At 39.9% G+C, this 22,817-nt stretch overlaps 1 protein-coding gene across 4 annotated transcripts in view; it reads right to left on the bottom strand.

The window, feature by feature from the left end:
- Positions 1-16,831: 16,831 nt before the first annotated feature.
- LOC117360129 (loricrin-like) overlaps positions 16,832-22,817 on the bottom strand; it is a 132,843-nt gene continuing 126,857 nt past the window's right edge. For all 4 annotated transcript variants that reach the window (XM_033943834.1, XM_033943835.1, XM_033943836.1 and 1 more), the window contains 3 exons: positions 21,427-21,540; positions 20,267-20,362; positions 16,832-17,055 (listed from right to left, as the gene is read on the bottom strand). In XM_033943834.1, the coding sequence (XP_033799725.1) occupies positions 17,021-17,055; positions 20,267-20,362; positions 21,427-21,540 (245 nt within the window). In that variant the 3' untranslated portion in view covers positions 16,832-17,020. The remainder of the gene's footprint in view (positions 17,056-20,266; positions 20,363-21,426; positions 21,541-22,817) is intronic.

Genomic DNA, 22,817 nt, shown 5'->3' with positions numbered 1-22,817 from the left:
ATTTGGGCTGCAAAAACCCAAGGGATAGTACAGTTTAGTGGAGGAAGAACTTTTGTGTATGAAAGGGGAGCAGGACTTGGGGGTGATAGTATGTGATGATCTTAAGGTGGCCATTAGGTTGAAAAAGTGACAGCGAAAGCTAGAAGGATGCTACAGTACATAGGGAGAGGTATAGCCAGTAGGCAAAAGGAGGTATTGATGCCCCTTTATAGGACTCTGGTGAGACCTCATTTAGAATATTATGTACAATTCTGGAGACTGCTCCTTCATTCGTGCCTTTGGATGTATATTTTAAAATACTAATAAAGATGATTGAACTTAAAAAAAAAGATATAAACAAGATGGAGTCTGTCCAAAGGAGGCTACTAATATGGTCAGTGTTCTTTATTATAAGGCATATGAGGATAGACTTAAAGATCTTAATATGTATACTTTGGAGAAAAGGTGGAAGATGGGATTCTTTGGTGATTTCTAAAATTGATTACTGCAATGCCCTATTTAAGGGAATAGCTCAAAATGAAATCAAATGTTTACAGATTATTCAAAATGCTTCTATTAAACTTATATCCAAAGCAAGGAAGTTTGATCACGTGACACCTCTCCTTAGGAAAGCACATTGGCTTCCGGTAGCTCACTGGATAACATACAAATTAAGTTTGCTTACATTCAAAACTTTACTTTATAAAACGCCTGCTTTTATTTTTAAACTATTGATTCCATACACTTCAAATAGAACATTGAGATCGAATGAACAACATTTACTGACAATCCCCTCGCTTAAAATTGTTAATACAAGACGGCAATTTATTTTTTCTATCACAACCCCTCAAACATGCAATTCGCTCCCTATTTACTTAAGAGAAGAACACAACTTGGGTAAACTTAAGAGCAAATTAAAAAGCTTTCTTTTTAAGGATGCATTTGATAATTAGTAAGCCAGATTTTAACTTTATTGCATAGCTTCAATGAAGTGTATTGATTTTTCCTTTCCTTTCGTTTTTCCCTTGAATGTCTTACTTACTATTAAATAATTTGTATTTCCTTTCCCTACTTTTCCTTGTGTTGAATGGGTTTGTCATGTTAGTCCTTAGTCTTGCAAGACTTAGTTTTTGTAATTTTTAGTGATATGTACATTGCTTAGAATTCTGATTAAGCAATTAATCAAATCTTTATTAAACTTGAAACTTGAAATTTGATAGAGATGTTTTAATATCTATGGTTACTTGAGAGCACTTCGATTCACAGCTGGTTCCTGAGGAAGGGGGGTTTTCCCTCGAAACGGAGCCGTTGGATGGGTTCATTTCAAACTGGTTAACTTGTACTCTGGATCTTCAAATGGGAAGCTAAGTACTTTCTATCATTTTTGCCTTGCTCGTGATTGAGCCAGCCCGGCTGATTTTGGATGCTACTTGACCCCCCTGCTGGGGGACAGAGATAGCTGAACCAATTCACTATATATTTTGCATGATATTATTGATATTTATTCATCTCACTTTTCACTTTTAGCACATTTGTGCACTAATTTAATTCAATTGGGCAGCCCAGTTATGTTTCACAGATAATACCGTTTTGGGTGTATGACTGTGACAGCTGCTGCATTAGGGTCGTGTTCCCACTGCAAGCTGTGAGACTGAGGGCTTCCCATTCCCATTTAATAATTTGTGGTAGGTTGGTTTTGGTTCAGCGGCCTCTGCCCTCCACTTGATTTTTGGGTCAGGGGAGACTTGTTGTTTCTGTTCTTTAATATCTTTGTGGCATGAATGTTCATAAGGCAAATCTTTTTCATTTGAAAGGAAGCTCTAGAATGAGAGGGCATAGGATGAAGTTAAGAGATGATAGTCTCGGGAAATGCTATTTTACAGAAAAGGTGGTAGATGCATGGAAAAGGCTCCCAGTAAAGGTGGTGGAGACAAAGACTGTGTCTGAATTCAAGAAAGTGCAGGACAGGCATGTGGGATCACTTGGTGAGACAAGTTGATAGTGGATGCTGTAGATGGGCAGACTGGATGGGCCATTCGACCTTTATCTTTATTCATGTTTCTGTTCTTCTTTGAAGAGCCCTAATCTCTTTAGTCTTTCCTCATTTGAGAGGAGTTCCATTCCCTTTCTCATCTCGGACACTCTTCTATGAACCTTTTATAGTTCCCCTATATCCTTTTTGAGGTAAGGTGACCAGAACTGAACATAGTACTCAAGGTGAAGTCACACCATGGAGCAATACAAAGGCATTATATACATTATCAGTCTTGTTTACCTCCCTTTTCTAATAATTTCTAGCATCTTGTTTGCTTTTTTGGCCGCCGTCGCACATTGGTCAGAATGTTTCAGCTTATTGAGAGGAGAGTGAATATGAGTGATTGGTCAGCATACCACAGTAACTCCATACCCCCAATTTCATTCCCTCTGCTTGTCTAGGACACCCCATAAACTGTGCATTTTAGAGACATATAAAAACATAAGTCCATCAAACACAGTATCCTTTCCCAACAGTGGCCAATCCAGGTCATAAGTACCTGACAAGATCCCAAAGGAGTAAAACTGATTTTATGCTAGTTGTCCTAGAAATAAACATTGCTTTTTTCCCCAAGTCATCTTAATAATGGCTTATGAACTTTTCTTTTAGGAATTTATCTAAACCTTTTTTTTTGTTTAAACTCTGCTAATCTAAGTGCTTTTTCTACATTCTCTTGCAATGAATTCAGATTGCTTACACAGCAAATGAAGAAATATTTTCTCCAATTTGTTTTAAATTTACTACTTAATAGCTTAATTGTGTGCCCCTAGTTCTTGTACGAGGGCTGTTTGAAAAGTTTGGTAAAAAGGCAAGTTAAACAATGTAGTCTCCATTAAGGATTATACACTTTGTCCAGAGAGTTTCAAATTTTTTCATATTGTAGAAAAAATAGCTTATAGAAAAAACTGGAAGGTCGCTGGACTAAGTATATAGACCTCAATGGAGACAACATTGTTTAACTTGTTTTTTTACCAAACTTTTCAAACCATCCTCATATTTTTGGAAAGAGTAAACAAGTGATTCATGTCTATCCATTCTACTCTACTCAGAATTTTACAGACCTCTATCAAATTTCCCCTCAGCCATCTATTCTCCAAGTTGAAGAGACACTTGTTACCATCTACTAAAATATGCCATCTGATGCAGCAGCTTCATTTTCCCTAGTGATAGAACTGTCTCTGCTTCTGGGAATATCTTACAGTTCATCTAAAGTACATATACAATGGAGGAGCAACGGTTATTTTAGCACACCTGAAGAGGATATTAATCCATTACCCGTTGGGACAGATAGGGAAAATGTTTGAGTATCTGATTGTAAAACCACTTAGATAACCTTGATAGGTGGTATATAAAAAAAACAAATAAACTTGAAACTGTTTTAATTTTGCCTTGATTTATTTGAAAATTTCCCAAGATATTATTATCCTCAGTCAGTTTAACATGGCCCATGCTAAATATGTTTTATTTCTATATATTACCTTTAAAAGTGTACTAACAGGGCTACCACACCCTATTATTCTGCTATATATTGGAAATTGCAAGATCAGAAGAAACTTCCAACTTTTTAATTCACTACCTTATCCTGATTCCAAATCTCTGCAAGTCACTAGTTGTTGGTTTGATTTTTTTTTTTTTTGCAATATAATTATCTGTCTTGCATATATACTGTGACCCAATTTATCAGTATTTAGTGTAAGGTCTCTTATGGTTAGAAATTACAATTCTCCCATTAGGAAAGTTTTTGAGAATAAGATCTGGTAGCAGGATGTTTTTGTAGGGCTGGTAATTTTCCAGCTCAGCAGCAGGCAAAGTTGTCTGGCAAAAGGATTCTAAACTAGTTTAAGAAATTCCTGCAGCCTTAATTCAGACTCAGTCAGGACTTAAAAAAAAATGTTTCAAAATTTTATTTGCTGAGTCAAGTGAAAAGAATATACAGTACTGTATTTGCAACCTACATTTAAAAATGACAACAGAGAGTTCTGGGTGTATTGTAGAAACTGAATTATATTAATTACACCCATTTCTTAAGCTAATCCCCACTGTATAGTGCATAACACATTATCATCTTCATTACATTGTGTATTAGTCACATTCTGTCTTATTAGTCTTGCACAGTTTCTCTTCTGAACAGGGTGGAAGATCACACTGAGTACCATCAAAGTATGATGCTAGCACAAACTTAGAGCAAGAAGGGAATCACATTTCTCCACACTGAGTCACTAAAGTAAATCTTGCACAGAATGACACTGTTGTGACTCTTAAGTTCTCTTTGCAAGGAGGTTCCTGTATGCAACCTGTGATTTTATATGATACACTGATGGGGTAGTGCTTTGTTGTTTCAGTTGTACCCTAAAGCTCACAGCCAATACGATTCCTGAGGCAGGCAGGCTGCCGCCAAAACACAGCTCTATGTTGAGTCTTTTTTTTTCTGAGCTTTTCAACAAATAAATATTGAGATTGTCATTTACCTCAAGGCACTGACCTCCAGGGTAGACCCTAGCATCTAGTAACTATGATTTGGGTTATTCTTCCCAATGTACATCACTTTACCCATTAGAGATTCTACTGTCACTGCTACTGTCAGCTTCTAGGATTCTGCCTGCAAAGAATGCCATTCAAAAAATAAGAGGAGAGTGGCCAATCCAGGTCATAAATACCTGACAAGATCCCAAAGAAGTAAAACTGATTTTATGCTAGTTGTCCTAGAAATAAACATTGCTTTTTTCCCCCAAGTCATCTTAATGACTCAGTTTCAACTTTTTGGAGGTCCACTGTCTCACCCCTATTTTCTGTGACTGTTATATCCGTATAGGGGTAATCCTTGTTGCACTTTGTGTTGGTTTTCAAAAGCCATTTGTGAGAGCTACAAGACATTTAAATTCTTCCCATTCATTACCTTAGTGATAATGATTGCGGTTTGCATGCACACACCTAAGCATTTATAGATAGACTAGTCGTTAAGCCCGTTATATTAATGGGTGCTAGAATATATGTGTGTCTGTCTGTCTGTGTTTCTTTATTACTCTCTCCTTGGCCGCTGTCTGTGTCCTTCTGTCTCCCCCCCCCCCCCGAGCAAAGCTGTCTGCCTCCAGCACACCCCTCCCCCCAAAGCAGCCCCCTTTCCCTCTCCCTAACTGTCTCTCCATGGCCCTCTTCTGTCTTCCCCCACAGAGCAAAGCTGTTTGCCCTAAGCACACCCCTACCCCCAAAAGCAGCCCCCTTTCCCTCTCCCTAACTGTCTCTCCATGGCCCCTTCTGTCTTCCCCCCAGTGCAAAATTGTCTGTCCCCAGCACACCTCCCCCCAAAGCAGCCCCCTTTCCCTCTCCCTGTCTCTCCATGGTTCCTTCTGTGTTCCCCCCAGAGCAAAACTGTCTGTCCCCAGCACACCTCCCCCCAAAGCAGCCCCCTTTCACTCTCCCTATCTCTCCATGGCCCCTTCTGTCTCCCCCTAGCACACCCCTCCCCCAAAGCAGCCTCCTTTTCCTCTCCCTGTCTCTCCATGGCCCCTTCTGTCTCCCCTCAGCACACCCCTCCCCCCAAAGAAGCCCCCTTTCCCTCTCCCTCTGGCCCCCTGTATTGATTCCCCTGCTTACCCTCCCTGCATCCCGGTGTCTTCTGGCCTGCTCCAGGCTGCGATCGTGGTCGCCGGCCCCAGTAAACCTCACAGGCCGCTCCCCAACCCGGAAGCACGCTCCCTCCTGACGCGATCCCATGCGTCAGAGGGAACGTGCCACCGAGGCCGGAAAGTGGCCTGCGAGGCACGCCAAAGCCAGCCACAATCGCAGGCTGCCCCAAAGAGAAGGATCAGTGGCAGCGGTGAGCGAGGGCGGGAGGTGAGGTGCTTGCTTCCGGTTGGTGAGGAGCTTGCTTCCGGTTGGTGAGTGAGGAGGGGAGTGGCCAGAGTGATCCCTGACCGCGTTCTAAAATGGAACGCGGCTACGGATCAGAAAACACGGCGCCAGGGATCACGATTTTTCAAGAGCGCATGCGCGCTCTAGGGTTTTATTATATAGGATTACTTACTCCCTTACACTCCGTTCCAGTCAACAAAATCTTTTGAATGTAACCTCTGTTCATTATATCACCTACAATACTTTTCGCAAAACTATGAGCTCCTTTTACAAAACTGCGATAGCGTTTTTAGCGTACGCAGGATTGCCGCACATGCTTAACCCGCGCTATGCGGCTAGAACTAACACCAGCTCAATGCGCTAAAACCTCTATTGCAGCTTTGGAAAAGGAGCCTTATGTTCTTAGTAACAGCCCCCCACTTTGTCTTCATTAGGAAACCTCTCTAGCTAAATTCAAATCTGGTCTCAATACCTTTTTATTTAAAAATGCATACAGTATTATATAATTGGCATAAATCGGAACATAAACATTTACGTTATCATCTGATTGAGGTATCATTTATATCAACCCTATATCCTCTTTTCTCATGTAATTTCCCTTCACTTTCTTTCCACTTAAGATACAGTAAAACCTTGATTTGCGAGCATAATTCGTTCCGAAAACATGCTTGTAATCCAAAGCACTTGTATATCAAAGCAAATTTCCCCATAAGAAATAATGGAAACTCAGACGATTCATTCCACAATGCAAAAACTTTAATACAAAATACTGTATGTACTTGTATTGTAAGACATTGCTTGTATATCAAGTTAAAATTTAATAAAATGGTTTGCTTGTCTTGTATAACACTTGCATATCATGTTACTTGCAATCCAAGGTTTTACTGTATTGGAGTTCAACCCTTTTATCCTTTTATTCTTTTTCCCGTAATGTCTCCATTTTGTAGGGTTTTTTTTTCTTTCTCTTTTTTATTATTATTGAGTTGCTTTAATTATTTTATTCCCCCCCCCCAATTATTTTTTAATTGTACAACGCTCAGACATTTGTGTGCAGTATATCAAGACTAAAATAAATTTAAAACTAAGGCTACCAGGCCTGTGAACACCAGGATTAGTCAAGTGGTTAAGTCAGCAGGTTGTGAACAAAAGCATTCAAATACCACTATAATGCTTTGTGGTCTGAACAAGCCGCTTAATGGGGAAGTTATCAACATGGACTACTGTTAAGTTGTGATAGTTTACCACAAGTTGGGTTATTTTTGTAGCAGGTCTCATTGTATTTAATAACTTGGCTTATGGTAACTATTCCCCCCTTAACCCTCTATTAACTCAGATACAAACTATGATTATAAGCTCTCTGGAGACAGGGAATTGCCTACTATATGTGAATGTAACTTTAATTCACTGGACAGACATAAGCAAAATAGTAAAATGGCGACAGGAGGTATCTTGCCAGTGCCTCCAGAAGGACAGCAGTGGCGTCTAAGTCTGCGTTTGGATATTTTGAGAAAGACGTCCATATTGAAATCTAGAAGAGAAAATGCCCATTTTCAAAACTGCAACACGTCTATCTTTCTTTCTTTCTTCTTTCCCCCCCCCCCCAAAAAAAAAAAAAAATGATCTATCTAGATGTTTTGTCCCTTAGTGCATCTATAGTTTTGGTTATTTTCAAATACAAAAAAGTCTAAATGAAAAACACACAAAAACAAGCCATCAGGACATTCAAGCAGCCAGCCTTCTTAGCAAACAGACCACACAGACAGCTGAGCAGAGCAGAGGGGCACTCTATGGGGTACTTCAGTGAATGTCACATTTAAAAAGTCCCAGATACACATGTCACTTATACTGTACAGTATACCACAATAACAGCTTTTGCGCCTGCAGGTATCCTCTTTATGTAGATACAGTAGATTTTGGGTGGGTTTTGGAGGGCTCACCATACAATATAAGCAGATTATAGTGATGTGTACCTGAGACTTTTTAATCTGATGTTCACTGCAGTACCCCCTAAATTGCCCCTCTGATCTCCTGAGCTGTGTCTGTGTGACCATCTGAAGCTGTAATACAGGCTGGAATGTATTGTTTCTTTCACATCTTTGGGTGGTGGTAAGGGGTCGGTGACCACTGGGAGATTAAGGTGGGGGAGGGGGGGCATGCTTTAATCGCTCCAGTGGTCATCTGGTCAGTTTGGGAACCTTTTTGACCCTTATTCATTTTTAAAACAGGTCTTGCCCCAAATATCTAAATGGTACCCTGGGCATTTTGTTAAATTTGATTATCCCTGCAGAAAGTCCAAGGCCTAAGCTCACACAAAACACGCCTCTAACACACTCCCTTAAGAATTAGATGTACTGGAGAGAAAACAACCAGAAAGATGTCTAGAAAGTCTGCTTTGAAAAAGGCCTCTTGGACATTTTGACTAGTAAGACGTCCAAGTCCCAGTTTATGTCATATTTTGGATGTCTATCTTTTTTGAAAATGAGCCCCATATTGATAAGTTTTCTGCTCTGTATTTCTGTTTACCTGCAAATAGAGAATGACACGGGGGAAAAAATCTGTCCCCGTCACTGCACCATCCCCGGCCCACCATCCTCTGCACTGCCCCGCAACCGTCGTTCCCTTTACCGTCCCATCACCGTCACCGCCATCCCTTTCACCGCCCCGTCACCGCCACTGCCATCCCATTCACCGCCCCGTCACCATCCCCGCAGCATCCATATAAGCCTCAGTACTGCGAAACACCATGAAGACAGAAGAGAGTTCTGCCACTACTACTACTGCACTGAGAATCTGTTTCAGTGCCTCTGCCCTGTAGTAAAAATAGAACATAAAATAAATCAATTAACTTGTCCTACCTTTCAATGACGTGTCCCCCATGTTCACCTATAGCTCGAATCAGGTCAATTGTGCACACTAAAAATGCAGGAGGATCTGAAACGTGAGCGCAGGTAGGCAGTGATACAAAAACAGCAGACACCCGACCGACTGCAGTGTTCCGCCATCTCCCTCCCTCCATCTCACCTTAGATGTAGAGTATGCCGGCTTTCTTTTTCGCCCAGCCGCATGTGCGGGTGCTCATTTGTTCAATATTCTCCTCTGACGCAACCGGAAACTGGAAGTTGCAAGAGAGGAGAAGATTGATCAACGTGAGCGCGGCTTTTTGAACGCATGCGGCTGGGCGAAAAAGAAAGCCGGCATACTCTACATCAGTGTTTTTCAACCTTTTTACACCCGTGGACCAGCAGAAATAAAATAATTATTTTGTGGACCGGCAAACTACTAGAACTAAAATTTTAAAACCTCAGTAACTATAGAAAAATAGACAAATTTAGTGCAAAATATAGACAGCAGATAAAAATTCTCAAAACTGACACATTTTGATCACTAAATTGAAAATAAAATCATTTTTCCTACCTTTGCTGTCTGGTGATTGATTTCATGAGTCTCTTTCATTGATTTCCTTCTGTCTGTGTATCCTTTCTTTCATTTCTTTCTTTCTGCACTCAGGCCCAAGAATTGTCCCTTTCTATTCCCTCCCTCTTTCCTTCCTATGTCCTTAGTGCCCCCGGTGCCTCCTTCCCATGTCTTTAGTGCCCCTGGTGCCTCCTTCCCATGTCCTTAGTGCCCCTTCCTGTCTTTAGTGCCCCCAGTCCTTCCCATGTCTTTAGTGCCCCCAGTGCCTCCTTCCCATGTCCTTAGTGCCCCTTCCTGTCTTTAGTGCCCCCTGTGCCTCCTTCCCATGTCTTTAGTGCCCCAGTGCCTCCTTCCCATGTCCTTAGTGCCCCTTCCTGTCTTTAGTGCCCCCAGTGCCTCCTTCCTATGTCTTTAGTGCCCCCGGTGCATCCTTCCCATGTCTTTAGTGCCCCTAGTGCCTCCTTCCTATGTCCCTCTCACTGCCTTCCACACTTTGTCCCACCCCCACCCCCGAAGCCTGCCTGCCTGCCTGTGCCTGTCTACCTTTCTCTCTCCCTAGCCAAAGCCAGCCTGCTGCCTCCCTGCCGCTTAAAAAAAAAAAAGAAAAAGCCTCCCTTCTTTTCCTCTTCTCTTACCACCATGCTGCAGCTGCTAAAGCCGGAAGTCTTCTTTCCGACTCAATTCTGAAGTCGAAGAGGACGTTCTGGGCCAGCCAGGCAGCGATTGGCTGGCCCAGAACGTCCTCTCCGACGTCAGAATTGACTTCGGAAAGACTTCCTGTCGGCTTTAGTAGCTGCAGCATGGCGATAAGAGCAGGAGAAAAGGAGAGGCTTTTTTTTTTTTCTTCGCGCGGACCGGCAGAAATTCTTCCGGCGGTTGCTCTTCAGTTCAAAGGTGAGTTGGAGGGAGGGAGATGGCGGGGACCGCGCGATCTTGATTGCCTCACTGCGGGGACAAGTCCATTCACCGCTCCACGGGGCGCTGAATGGCCTTGTCCCCGTCCCGCAGAGGCCACTATTTTTTGTTCCCCGTTTCGGAGGGATACCCGTGGCTAAACGCGGCTAGCCGCGGGTAACCACCACCATGTCATTCTCTACCTGCAAATATGCCCTCGGAGCACTTGCTGAACTTCAGAGCAGTTGAGGGATAATTTGTTTCAGGTACATTTAAGTTCAGTGACCAGAAAGGTGCCTATTTTGGTGGATAAAAATGCCAAAAATCCACCTAAATTCTATTCTGCAACAACCCATTTTCCTTACATAATGCATATTTGCAAGGGGAATGTACACATGGATAGAACTTGGGTGGCAAATTTGCATGAGTAAATTAGAGAATACTATAAGTTATGTGAGTATCAATGACATTTAGGTGCAAGCATTTACTCTGCTTTTGTTGCTGGTATAAGTACTCACCCTTAATTTTGTGGCTAACTCCAAGATTCAAATTGGCGAGTCTGGGATCTTCTGGAAGCATTGGATGTAGGCAGCCATTCGTACACTAGATGATGTTATATCAAATGGGAAAATGCTTGATTTTTCACGACTGCAACAATCATTCGGCATTTCAAAATCTCAAAATTATAGATGGTTGTAGTTGAAGCAGGCCATTCAAAGTGGGTTCCCTGACTGGTGAAATCTAAAATGTCATTATAGCTTGCATGTCCTATGTTTCTAGACAGATTTACTAGGACATCAGACCGCCAGGTGGTGTAAATTAATTTCTGAATTCTTGAATAAAAAAATAAAAAATAGTCTTAGAAACATTTGGAGCATTGAGGTAAAGATGTATATTTCTGCTTCTCGATGGCCACGAATTTGGACTTGGAGGATGAGATGTACAGCATCATCATCTATGAGACAAACATGTTCTTTTTTTGTTACATAGATCTTTTTGGACCCCTGTTCGTTTATACAAATTAAACAGTTCTAATTCTAATAGATGATGGCACTGCCATCTGGACATAGGGACATTGGATCATCTGTTGTTCTATTGTCCGTTGATACTCAACTTTTGGAAGTCAATATGGGGACAGATTTATATCATACTGGAATCAACAATTCCATTGACATATGAGGTAGTCATATGTGGAACAATACTGCATGTTAAGCCCCCTATGGACTGCTATAAATGCCGGCTTTTCCTAATTATGACCGGGGTAGCCATGCAAATGGTGACTCAAAATTGGAAAAATTGGGATTGCCTTAGTTATACTTTTTGGGTGGGAGAACTTATGTTTATGTTACAAGTATGAGAAGATGAATGCTGACATGCTGGGGCATAATAAGTTATTCAAATTAGTTTGGGGTCCATTGACGTCTTTTGTGGCTTTGTTATAGTTGTGTTTTTTATTTTCTGTTTTTTTAGTATACACACATCCAGGGGAAGGAGGGTGGGGGGTATTTCTTTTGTCTTGTTCTATTACTTGATGAATGTGTTGGATAGGAAAGGGGTTTTATTTCTTCTGTATTACTATTTATTGTTAATAAGTGCTTATTATGATTATTAATGTATGTATGTATATTGTTGTGCACTTTTGTTAGTTTTGAAAACTTAATAAAGATTTATTTTAAAAAAAAAAAATTTAGGCATGCATATACCAGATTGCACTAGTTTTCTGTAATAGAAAATAGACTGCCTTTAAGGGATCTTCATCCACACAGTTATGTTTCAGTGTCATTTTCAGTTTTTAATCCACGAGTTTTTATATCAGGACTTCTAGGAACCCCTGAGGAAGACAGCTTTCACCCAGAATAAGGAGAACCCATATCCCGTTCACCTACCCCCCACTCAAAGGCACAAGACGCAAAAAACTATATGACAACCTACTTGCTACACAGGCGGCGAAAACTAACCCCACCATCTCCAAGCTGCTGATCACAACTACTGACTATAAAGCGTTTCGAAAAGATATCAAAACCATACTATTCAAAAAACACATCCCAACAACATAATCTCCCCTCATTTCCTATCCCCTCCGCACCTTCCTTGCAATTCCTCCCCACAGGCAACGCCAGATGTTAAACAGTGTGCTGCTTTGGTTGTTGGATTGGGAAATTTTATCACCATAGTAGTTCTTCCTAGCTTTTTTTAGTACTGAGTTATAAAACTTGATATTTTCCCTCCAGGATTGTCTGTCTGAAGGGGATTTGGATTTTTTCCATTTGCGCTCCAGTGCTCGACATTTCTGCTTCAGTTCTCTGTGCTACTTCAGTTCTCTGTGCTACGGAAGATACCAAGGGGCTTTACGGGAGTAGGAGATGGATTTGGTAGATAAAGGGGCAAGAGCGCAATAGGTAGTCTTGGAGAGGTTTATCCAGTTCGCCAGTTGGATTCTGGGTCAGTAGGCTTAGAATGGGAGGAAAGGTGATTGAGAAATTGGGACCAGAAGAGTTTGCTCATGATTTTTTTGCAGAAGGTGATAGGATTTGTGGCACGGGGTGGAGATCCAAGGTGGGACATGAAAATGGGGAGGCAGAAAGAACCTAGAAAGTGATCAGACCAAGGGACTTGTTCCCAACGAGCATCTTCGGCAGAGGTTTTGTGTTCGATCAGGTCGAGGAAGCTGATGATGTCTTGTGTGTGCCCCTTTTCGTGGGTTGAGGAGGATGCAGGACAAGGGAAACCTAGAGAAGTGAGGAAATTGTTGAATTTGGTTGCATCCTTGCTGGTGATGTCATCAAGGTGGAGATTAATATTGCCAATGATCAATAGTCTCTGAAATTTTAGGAAGGCGCTTGTTATGGTCTTGAGGACAAGTTTGGAGGATTTATTCCAGGGGGTTGGTGGCCGATATAGTAACAGGATACCTAATGGGTAGGGGTGGAGTTCATCCTTGACTGAAGCAATCATATATTTTAGTGAAGTGTGGCTGCCCTTTTTGAGGAGCTGAACGTCGAGGAATGATTTGTAGAGGAGTGCCAGGCCTCCTTCTTTCTGTTTTATTCTGGGAGAGAAGAGGCCATGGTAACCATAGGAGCAGAGTTTGTTTTGTGTGAATAGATCGTCTTTTTAGATCCATGTTTCTGTGATGCACAGGAATCCAGGATCTAAGTCAGCAAGTAGGTCCTTTAATATTTGGGTCTTGTTGCAAGCAGATCTAGTGTTACAGTAGAGTGTTGGGACTGGGGTGAGATAGTCAGAGGTGAGGTTGGGTAGATTGGCAGGAGGAACTGGTTTTAGAAAGGAGTAGTTGACTCCTCTGAGGTTTTTTTTTGAAGGGGTGATTTCTGGTGCGCACTAGCGCGGGGATTCTGAGGCCAGGGCACATATTATTGATATTTGTGGAGTCGAGTAGATTGGAGGGGAGAGGATTCAGGCAGTGTTGGTAAATGAGCAGAATAAGAGAAGAATAGGCCAAGAGAGTGGCTTCATGGTGAGATCTAGGAGAACCAATAAGAGGACTGTAACAGAACCTAATTGTTTATCGTGTGGGGATCTGAAATTAGAGGCTAGGATCTTGTTGGGTATTTGATAGTAGATGTTTTAGGACTTGTTTGAATTTCTGAATAGTGGCTTAAAACAGAAAAAGAACTTAGCACGGTGGCTTAAAATGTTTCTAGTAGGACACAAGTCGTAGGCGGAGGTAAAGTTTAGCAGCTGAATGCTTCTAGTAACTATGCACCTAAAGGTAGATAATTTGGAAAATCATTCCAGGAGAAACAATTTAAGAATCCAAGGTTTGCTTGAACCAGATGGAAGCAAAAATTATATACATTGTGGATTATTTATATATAAACTGGTGTTAAACAGTGACCAGACTGAAGGTACAATAGAGCTCATGATTAAAATGGAACGTTCTCATGGAATGCTGGGACTAAGGAGAAACAACAAAAGACATGCAACACAATTGTCTGCCTTCACACCTATGCTATAAAGTAACATTTGTTATATAAGGTACAGCAACTGGGAACTGTCTGTTACCAGGAAGCACCTTTGGAGCTGTTTCAAGATCTTTCCTCTGATATACTTCAAAAGCACCAAACAATGAAAGAGGTTACTACATTGTTCCAGAAAGAGTGAATTATGTACAAGTGGTTGTTCCTGTTTGTTCTGCTGTACAAAAGACCAATGACTGTAGCAGAGACCTGGAAAAGTTTTAAAGCTTAGATCCAGTTACACCCTAGGACTCCAGAAAATCTTCTTTCCCTCCTTTATTGGCATAAGTACAGGAGCAAGGAAGGTGACTGCAACAGAATTGCTGATGGAACAGTAGTGCAAAATCTATGTGTGGAACATGGTTTCTGTTTATTTGGATTGTATTAGTTCAGAGTGCTTTGTGTATATGATTTTTATGGTTGAAAATGAGGTGCTTAAGAGCATGATTGACTTGGAAAAGGCAGCAAACTGAAATGATTGTTATTATTTCTTTGAAGCTGGGAGACAGAAGTATTGTAAGGAGCTTATGAGAATGATCTGTTTGTACTCGTAGACATATTCATATCGGGGTAGTGGAGATACTGATGAGTTAAGCAGAATGATTCAGTAGCAGGGGTGTTTTTATGGAATACAGTAATTTGGCTGGACCACTTAGGTTGCTTTCAGACATCCAGAAATGTAAAAGGGTACCAAAGACAACTTTATTTATGGAGGCTTTTTCTTGAGATTTAACTCATTTTAGTAATTCTGGAGAACCTTTGATGAATGTAAATTATTTGCTGTTGTACTGCTATTTATGATTATGTGTGCACACTGTGAACTGCTAGATCTAAGCAGGATATAAGTTTATAAATAAATAAATATTAAGCATTATCTTGAATGTGTGGTTTAAAAAAGCTTGAGAAGGGCAAATTACAGAAGTAGCCTAATCACATTATAATCTTATTGAGGGTATCTTTGCTGGAAATCTTGATATGATAAAGATGGGAAGTGAAATATGTTATTGTCCTCGGATTGATGGATCATGACTGCAACAGGGATTATAATAGAATATTGAGGGTATAAGATCGCCAAGTAAATAAAAACAAAAATACTTTGCAGTGTCATCTCGCAAGCATTTCCCTCCTGCAGGAAACCAAGTTTCCAAGTTTATTTATAATTTGATAGACCAGCCATCAACAAGTATCTGATCGGTTTACAGAGCTAAAATTAACTCTTTAAAATAATTTAATAAATAAATAAAAACCCACTTGGATGATGTTGAACACCAGCAACTAGTGTATGAAGGGGTGAAAAGTTATTACAATTTAGTGCGCCTTCTCAGGAGTAGCTCAGACACTCTGAAACTTTCTACTATTTCTACTTCAGAATGCAGGTTAAAATCTGGCTTTTCTCCCAAGCCTTTAATACGTTTGGTGACTGGCTGTCTACTTGCTCTGCAGCTGGACTAACTTGATGTACACGAGAATGACATGGGAACAATTTTTTTCCCGTTCCCACGGAAACTCATTTTTCTGTCCCATTCCCGTATGTTCTTTTCCTGTCACTGCCCAATTCCTGCAAGCTCTATCCTCATCTGCACAAGCCTCAAACACTTTAAAGTCATAAGTAGCAACATTCTAGAGCTCAGATTGTGATGTCATAATGCCTCATTCCACCAATGCCTAAGCTCTGTCCTCATCAGAACAAGACTCAAACACTTTAAAATCGTAAGTGTTCGAGACTTGTGCGGTTAAGGCAAAGCTTACAGAAATGGGGTTAGCACAGGGATAGTGACAAAACTTGTGGGGACGGAGCAGGGGGATTGAGGTCCTGTGGGGACAAGGAAAAATTTGTCCCAAGTCATTCTCTAATGTACACCCAGTATCTTAGACCAGTTCATATATCTTTTTCAACTGTAATTTGCCTTCAGTTTATTCACCCATCTATTTATCTCAATTGATTTTGCATTACCCATATTTGTCTCGTCTATATATCTCTACTGCATATAATTCCCTGACTATAAGTGAGATGTTTCATTGTGTTGTATAAATAGCATTAACTTCATATCTATGTTATTTCAATGTTCTTCCATGCTGTCTATTATAATGAGAGGGAGTCTATAGGATGTTACCTCTCTCCCTAGACAGTACTCCCTCACAGTGTCAGAGCCTATGGCTTGACTGCCCTGGGTAGGCCCACTCTTGCTATTAGAAGCTAAGCAGGGTCTGGCCTGGATGGGGGACCACTGGGGAATACCAGGTGCTATAGGCTGCAGGGCCCTATGTTGGGCAGCAGCAACATAGTGGAGCTGCACCCTGTGTGGGAGAAGGCAATGACAAACTACTCATGTGCCTTGAAACATCTCAGGAAGGATTCCTCACTCTGCATGCAGCCATGAGTTGATGGTCAACTTGAAGGCATATATATATATATACCGGTATACACACACATGTCAGAGCCACCTTAAAACTTACCCTCCCACCCGGGAGAGAAGTGATATGGGAGGGCTAAATCCAGGAGGGCATGGTCCAGGAAGTATATAAGCTAAGACCATATATAGGTTTAGGAGGCCCAGAGGGAAACAGTGACACCCAACAGCATACAGTTATACTATCTTCAGTAAATATCTTCTTAAAGACATTAATTAATCCAAATAAATAAGAAATATATTAAGAAATCAACAGAGAAATGTGATATGCTTAGGGATTGCTTTAATATGTCAGGGAAACTACATTTAATCTACTGATGAATTTTGATGACAAAACAATGTTGGGATTATTATTAAAGATTAATCTTTTGAAATTAGAATGATTGCCAATTTAAATGCAGGAGGTAATATGCTTGATTCTGATTTGTGGAAAGGGGAGTCGCAGTGTTGCCCATTCACTTCTTGGATCCACCGGTGCTTTGACATCCACCTGGAACAAGAACCACAGAATTAGTGGATCACACTTTCTAAGGCTTTCCTGTATACTTCCCATTACTTCCTTTCCTATGTAAGGATTATTCATGAAATTTTCTTGTAATTTGATGCTTTCATTCATTTATTACATCCATCACACACGAGAAGAGCACTAGGCTTCTGCCATCAGCAAAGATTCACATGATGAAAATTAAGGAAATAGACAATTATGATTGCTTAGGTTGCCTCTTACTTTAATTCTCTCCTAATATGTAAATCCCTTTCCTTTTTTATTTATTTATTTATTTATTTTGTATTTCAGACTTTTAGAGAACTAGCAAGCAGGGAAACAATATTTTAGGTAATCCTGGATATATGAATAAGGAAAGGATAGAAAGGATGACTAAGATAGGAACAGGGTTTTTGTTTTTTGTTTTTTTTTTGGGGGGGGGAGGGTTGGGATACAAGAAGATTGGAATTAGACACAAGTGTCATTTTTGCTATTACAGGGGTGCTCGCTTTCCACTGTCTTCAAGGGATTTGCAGAACTTCCTTGGGGGCCTCTTCCAGGGGCCAAGTTTCACCATCACCATGTTAAAAGTGGCTTTTTTTAAATTATACATGCTTTTCTACAGCTAGGAACATGTGAAGTTCTCAGCCTTGGCAATTTTTTCTAATATTTATTTAGAGGATACAGATAGCATTTGCATTTTTAGATAAATATTGCAAAAAGAATGGCAATATGCCTTGAATTGGTTTTAACAGCCACATTTGATACTGTTGTTCATGAGATCCTGCTTTTCAGATTAACGCTGGGTTTTACTAAACAGTGCTAGATGTTTTTAGCATGAGCCAGTAGGCTCTGACGCTAAAAACCTCTCACGCCATTTCGTAAAAGGAGCCCTAAGTTCTTTGAGCATAGCAGGAACAGTTCTAAGATGGTTTAAAGAGTTTTTGATCAACAGGTCTTACCAAATTAAAATGGATGACTATCGTTTGCTTGGAATCATTTAGGTGAGGTCCCCAATTTTGTTTAATGTTCATATGACCTTTTTAAGGACAGTTTGCAAAATGTAGAGGTTTTACATTATTTATATGTAGATGATGTTATTATTTTTCCATTTACTACCTTCTTTGACAAAACTCGAAATTAACTGAAATTGTTGAACAGTTTTGAAAGATGGTCCATTTTCAATGATTTGAAATTAAATAAAGATAAGACCAAATTACTAAGGTTGAGCAATCTCAACAGATTGATTCCTTAGTCTTTGACCCTTTCTATGCACCTATCTTTATAGGTGTCTAAATCAGCTAAAGTTATTGGATTTAGTTTAGATACCAATGAGCTGGTTAAGAAACTTCAGACACTGCAAAATGATTCAGCACTTATGATCTTTAAGGGCTTCTTTTACTAAGCCGCCCATGCTAGACCTTACCACCAGCATTGAGCTGGCGTTTCTTCTAGCCGCGTAGCATAGGTTTAGCGCACGCTAAAATGCTGCGTGGACTAAAATGGCTAATGCAGCTTAGTAAAAGGAGCCCTAAATGTCATAAATTTATTTATTTTAAAAATTTCTATACCATCAAATTCCTAGGCGGTTTACATAATATGCACATACATAATAGCTAAAACAGCACAAAAGGAGCAAATCATCTAAAATTTAAAAGCACAGTGTTTCCTGACAAGTCAGACCTTATAAAAAAGCATTTACAAACAATGGGCTCCTTTTATTAAGCTGCGTTAGCGTTTTTAGCGCACGCAGCATTCTAGCGCACACGAAACCCGTTCTGCGTGGCTAGAACTAATGCCAGCTCAATGCTGGCGTTAGCGTCTAGCGTGCGTGGCAATTTAGCTTGCGCTATTCCGTGCGTTAATGCCCTAACTCGGCTTTGTAAAAGGAGCCCAATGTGTTTTGAGGAGCTTCCTAAAAAGTTCCTCTATCAGCACATTTTCTCAGCTGCCCTATCAGTGAATTCCATCATGTCACTCCAGCACAACAAAAAGTCATTGCACAAGTTTTGACCTTTCTCGGATTAACATGGTCCTTTAACAGAGCAGAATTTTCAGAATGTAATAATCTTTTATGCTGATAAGTAATCATCTTACTCTTAAAGTACTCTGAGATTATGCCATTCAAAAATTGATGACAAATCATTGCAGCCTTGTACTGTACTCTAAATGCTTTATGTTGATTCAATTGCATTGGCTTCCTATAGGAGCTCAAAAATTTTAATTTAACCCCATTTTACTAAGCCGTGATAGAGGCTTTTATTATGGCCAAAGGCGCTAATTGCTCCGATACGGCTTCGACACTCTTAGAATTCCTATGAGAGTTATAGCATTTAGTGCCCCAGACTGCGGTAAAAGCCTCTACTCCAGCATAATAAAAGAAGGCCTTCATTTTTTGAGGGAGCTGGATCAGAATATACGATTCAATTATTCTCTTTTTCAGAAATCTTAAAACTCTATTGTCTTGTTTTATCTGTTATATAATTTTCTTTAACATAAGGTATATGTATTTCAGAATCCTTAAAGGTTCCTTTGGTTTTCAAATTGTCCAGTATTGGATCTCTATTATAATAAGTCTTAGAAATTTGAATTCTTATCCTCTTTTCCTATACTTCTTTAAAATCATATTTTTTCCTGAAATGTTGATCTTAAATAATATTTATTTATTATATCTCACAGTTAATTTGCTGGTTGCTTTGCAATATACTACTGCTATGTAATCCACTTTGGACCTGATGGGATTCAGCAAAATATAAATATAAGATTAGATAAAAGATGGATATTGAACCAATGAAAAGGTTAATAAGGACTCCTGAGGAAGTCATATGCTGCCAAAACACAGAAAGTGTTGGGTCCCTAGTATATCCATTCAATTTAGTTTTCACTGCCTCATCCGTTTTAATAAAGTGGTTTCATTTTGGACTCCTGCTCTTATTCTGTTTATTTGTGGCCCTTCCACTTTATGTATTTTGTCTCTGATAGGTTTAGTTTAGCATAGCATAAAGTGGTCAGGCTCTTATTCAAAATAAAAATAAAATGTGGATCTATGTGGTACAATGATAGTTAATAAAATCCCAATGGATATCACATAAAATATCTTCATCATTATATTAACACTATTGAGGAATTTCCTAAAACCAAGCCCAAAATATGTGAATGTTTTATATTGTTTATAAAATGATAATAATGGTGATTATACAAAACCTAAGACCCTTACCTTGGCCTTTGTTTTGGGATGACTCATAAGATCCACCCTGTGAGGTCTGACCACACTGTCCTCCATCATTACCACTCTTGGAAGATGACCTTGTCTCTAACCATGCAAAGCACAACAGAGGAAGAAGAATGATTTTGTTAGTCTTTTGCTCTGTCTGCATATTCATTCAAAGCTATTTCTAGATCTTCCCTGTACACTATGATTCCTTCTATCACTTATCATGTAGGGACTCTAATTCTTGACAATAAGTTTCACTCTTTCAGTTATAATCTGGAGTCCCTTCCTCTTTGAGACAGCGAATGATGATGACACAGTATTCTAATCTCAAATGAAATGAAAATATAAAGAAGAGTTTCAAAATCACAGCAATGCCTCACAAATTTGACTTGTTTTTCAGCTCACAAGAACGCCTTTTATCCAGTTGTAATCCCTATGGTTCCCTAGAATGTGGTTTTAATACTTTAGGACCCCTGAGAAAGTAGTGGGTTTTTTTTAAAACACGGACAGTGTCAGGTCCCGGTTTATCATCCAATTGGGCCATATTTTGGATGTTTTTATTGTAATTCACAATGACATGTTATGAAAAGTGGAATATCAAACTGTATTAAGCTATAAAATAGAGCCATAGAGCATAGAGCCATAGAGCTGCTGGAAATTCTTGGGAAGTGTTTACTAAAATATAAAATAAAAATAAACTACACATAATTATACTATTTTATCATTTTCATGCATAAATGTGGTTCAAGTCAACTTCTACTTAGGCTCCGTCCATGTGTATACCCATCAGGAATACTGATATTTGCACTCATGTATACAGATATGCACATGTATGCTGATATAGACATGTAAATTCTGGGTTTCTAAATATTTGTGCCTTTCTTATAAAACTACTCTTATGGATTTAATTTTTGACTACCCTTGTAATTCCTCCCATTCCACCTAGAATTGTGTGGATAAATTAGCATTGGGCTCAAAATTGATTTGGAATTGATTTAGGTGGCTAACTCTGAAATTAACCAAATAAATCATTCTGAATATTCACTTGCAGATTAATCATTATGTTTGCTATAAATTTCTGAATGCAGCTACCTTCAAAGATCTTGCAACAGATTATGAACAGGTTCTATGGAAAAAAAATGTTATGATGAATTAACACTTACGGGTATAAGATTGTCCTTTGTCTTGGCAGGAGCCACTTACTGTACTTTGAGAGCTCTGTGAGCTCTGACTCCATTGTCCTCCAGAGCCGCTGCCATGGCCACTTGTGGATATTTCTGAAGAACAAAACACAATATGAATTATGACTTTTTGAATGTTTAGTAAAGCCTATTTGAATATAAGAGTCCATGTGAACATGTCAGCAAGTCTCCCCAGCTGACAGAGCCGCATATAAGTACAGCAACGTAAAAGATAAGTGTTGTTACTAGGGGCTCCTTTTATCAAGCCGCGCTAGCGGGGTTAACGCGCGCAACGTTTCATCATGCGCTAACCCCTGCGCTGGGCCAAAAACTACCGCCTGCTCAAGAGGCGGCGGTAGCAGCTAGCACGGCCGGCGGTTTAACACGCTATTATGCGTGTTAAACCGCTAGCGCGGCTTGATAAAAGGAGCCCTAAGAAAAGAAATATATATAGTAATAGTTTAAAATTAATTTTAAAAAAGTATAACTATGGATCACATGATGATCTCAAGCAGCTACTCCTTAACAAATAAGAAAGGATTGCTGCATCAATATCCAATTATCCATAAGGAAGTAATTAAAATTCTTTGAACATTGATTAGGATCACACATTATTGATGAGGATAGATGTGTATACATATATGGGTGGCAATTTAAGTTTATAACCAACTGGTTACTTGTTATTTGAATATAAGAGCATTCACAGCTTCCTGGATATAGTCGTCATAACTACAGTCCTTGGTCAGAAGAAACAAACCACAATTCTCTCTTCAACTTGGCATACATGCAGCTTGAATTTTGAAACCAGATGTCTTTATCTGAGTGATAGGTAGAGCTTCATTCTGCCCAAAGACTGTAAAAACTGACCCTGCATCACAGTCATTTCAGATGATCTAGAGCAGTGGCTTCCAACCCTGTCCTGGAGAACCACCAGCCAGCCGGATTTTCAGGCTAGCCCTAATGAATATGCATGAGCGAGATTTGCATTTAGTGGAGGTGCTATGCATGCAAACCTGCCTTATGCATATTCATTAGGGCTAGCCTGAAAACCTGACTGGCTGGTGGACCTCCAGGACAGGGTTGGGAACCGCTGATCTAGAGAATAGCAGAGGGACAACTTATCATTGGGCCTTTGGGCCAACTCTAGAACCCTAAATATACCATTAAAAATAAACCATGTGTCTTTTATCTTGAATGAAATTTAATAACAGCACAATGTCATTATCAGAATCAATTTTCATTGTACTAAAAAGTTTCAACATCTATGAATGCAAACATCTTTAAAGACAGGAGGCAATATTCAAAGGAATTTAACCAGGCTGAACTGGCAGGCACTTAAATGTGTTGTACAGTTGAATATTTCCCAACTAGCC

This window comes from Geotrypetes seraphini, chromosome 4 (assembly GCF_902459505.1).
Source record: "Geotrypetes seraphini chromosome 4, aGeoSer1.1, whole genome shotgun sequence".
Classification (NCBI taxonomy): domain Eukaryota; kingdom Metazoa; phylum Chordata; class Amphibia; order Gymnophiona; family Dermophiidae; genus Geotrypetes; species Geotrypetes seraphini.
This window is presented reverse-complemented; position numbering and strand designations above follow the sequence as displayed.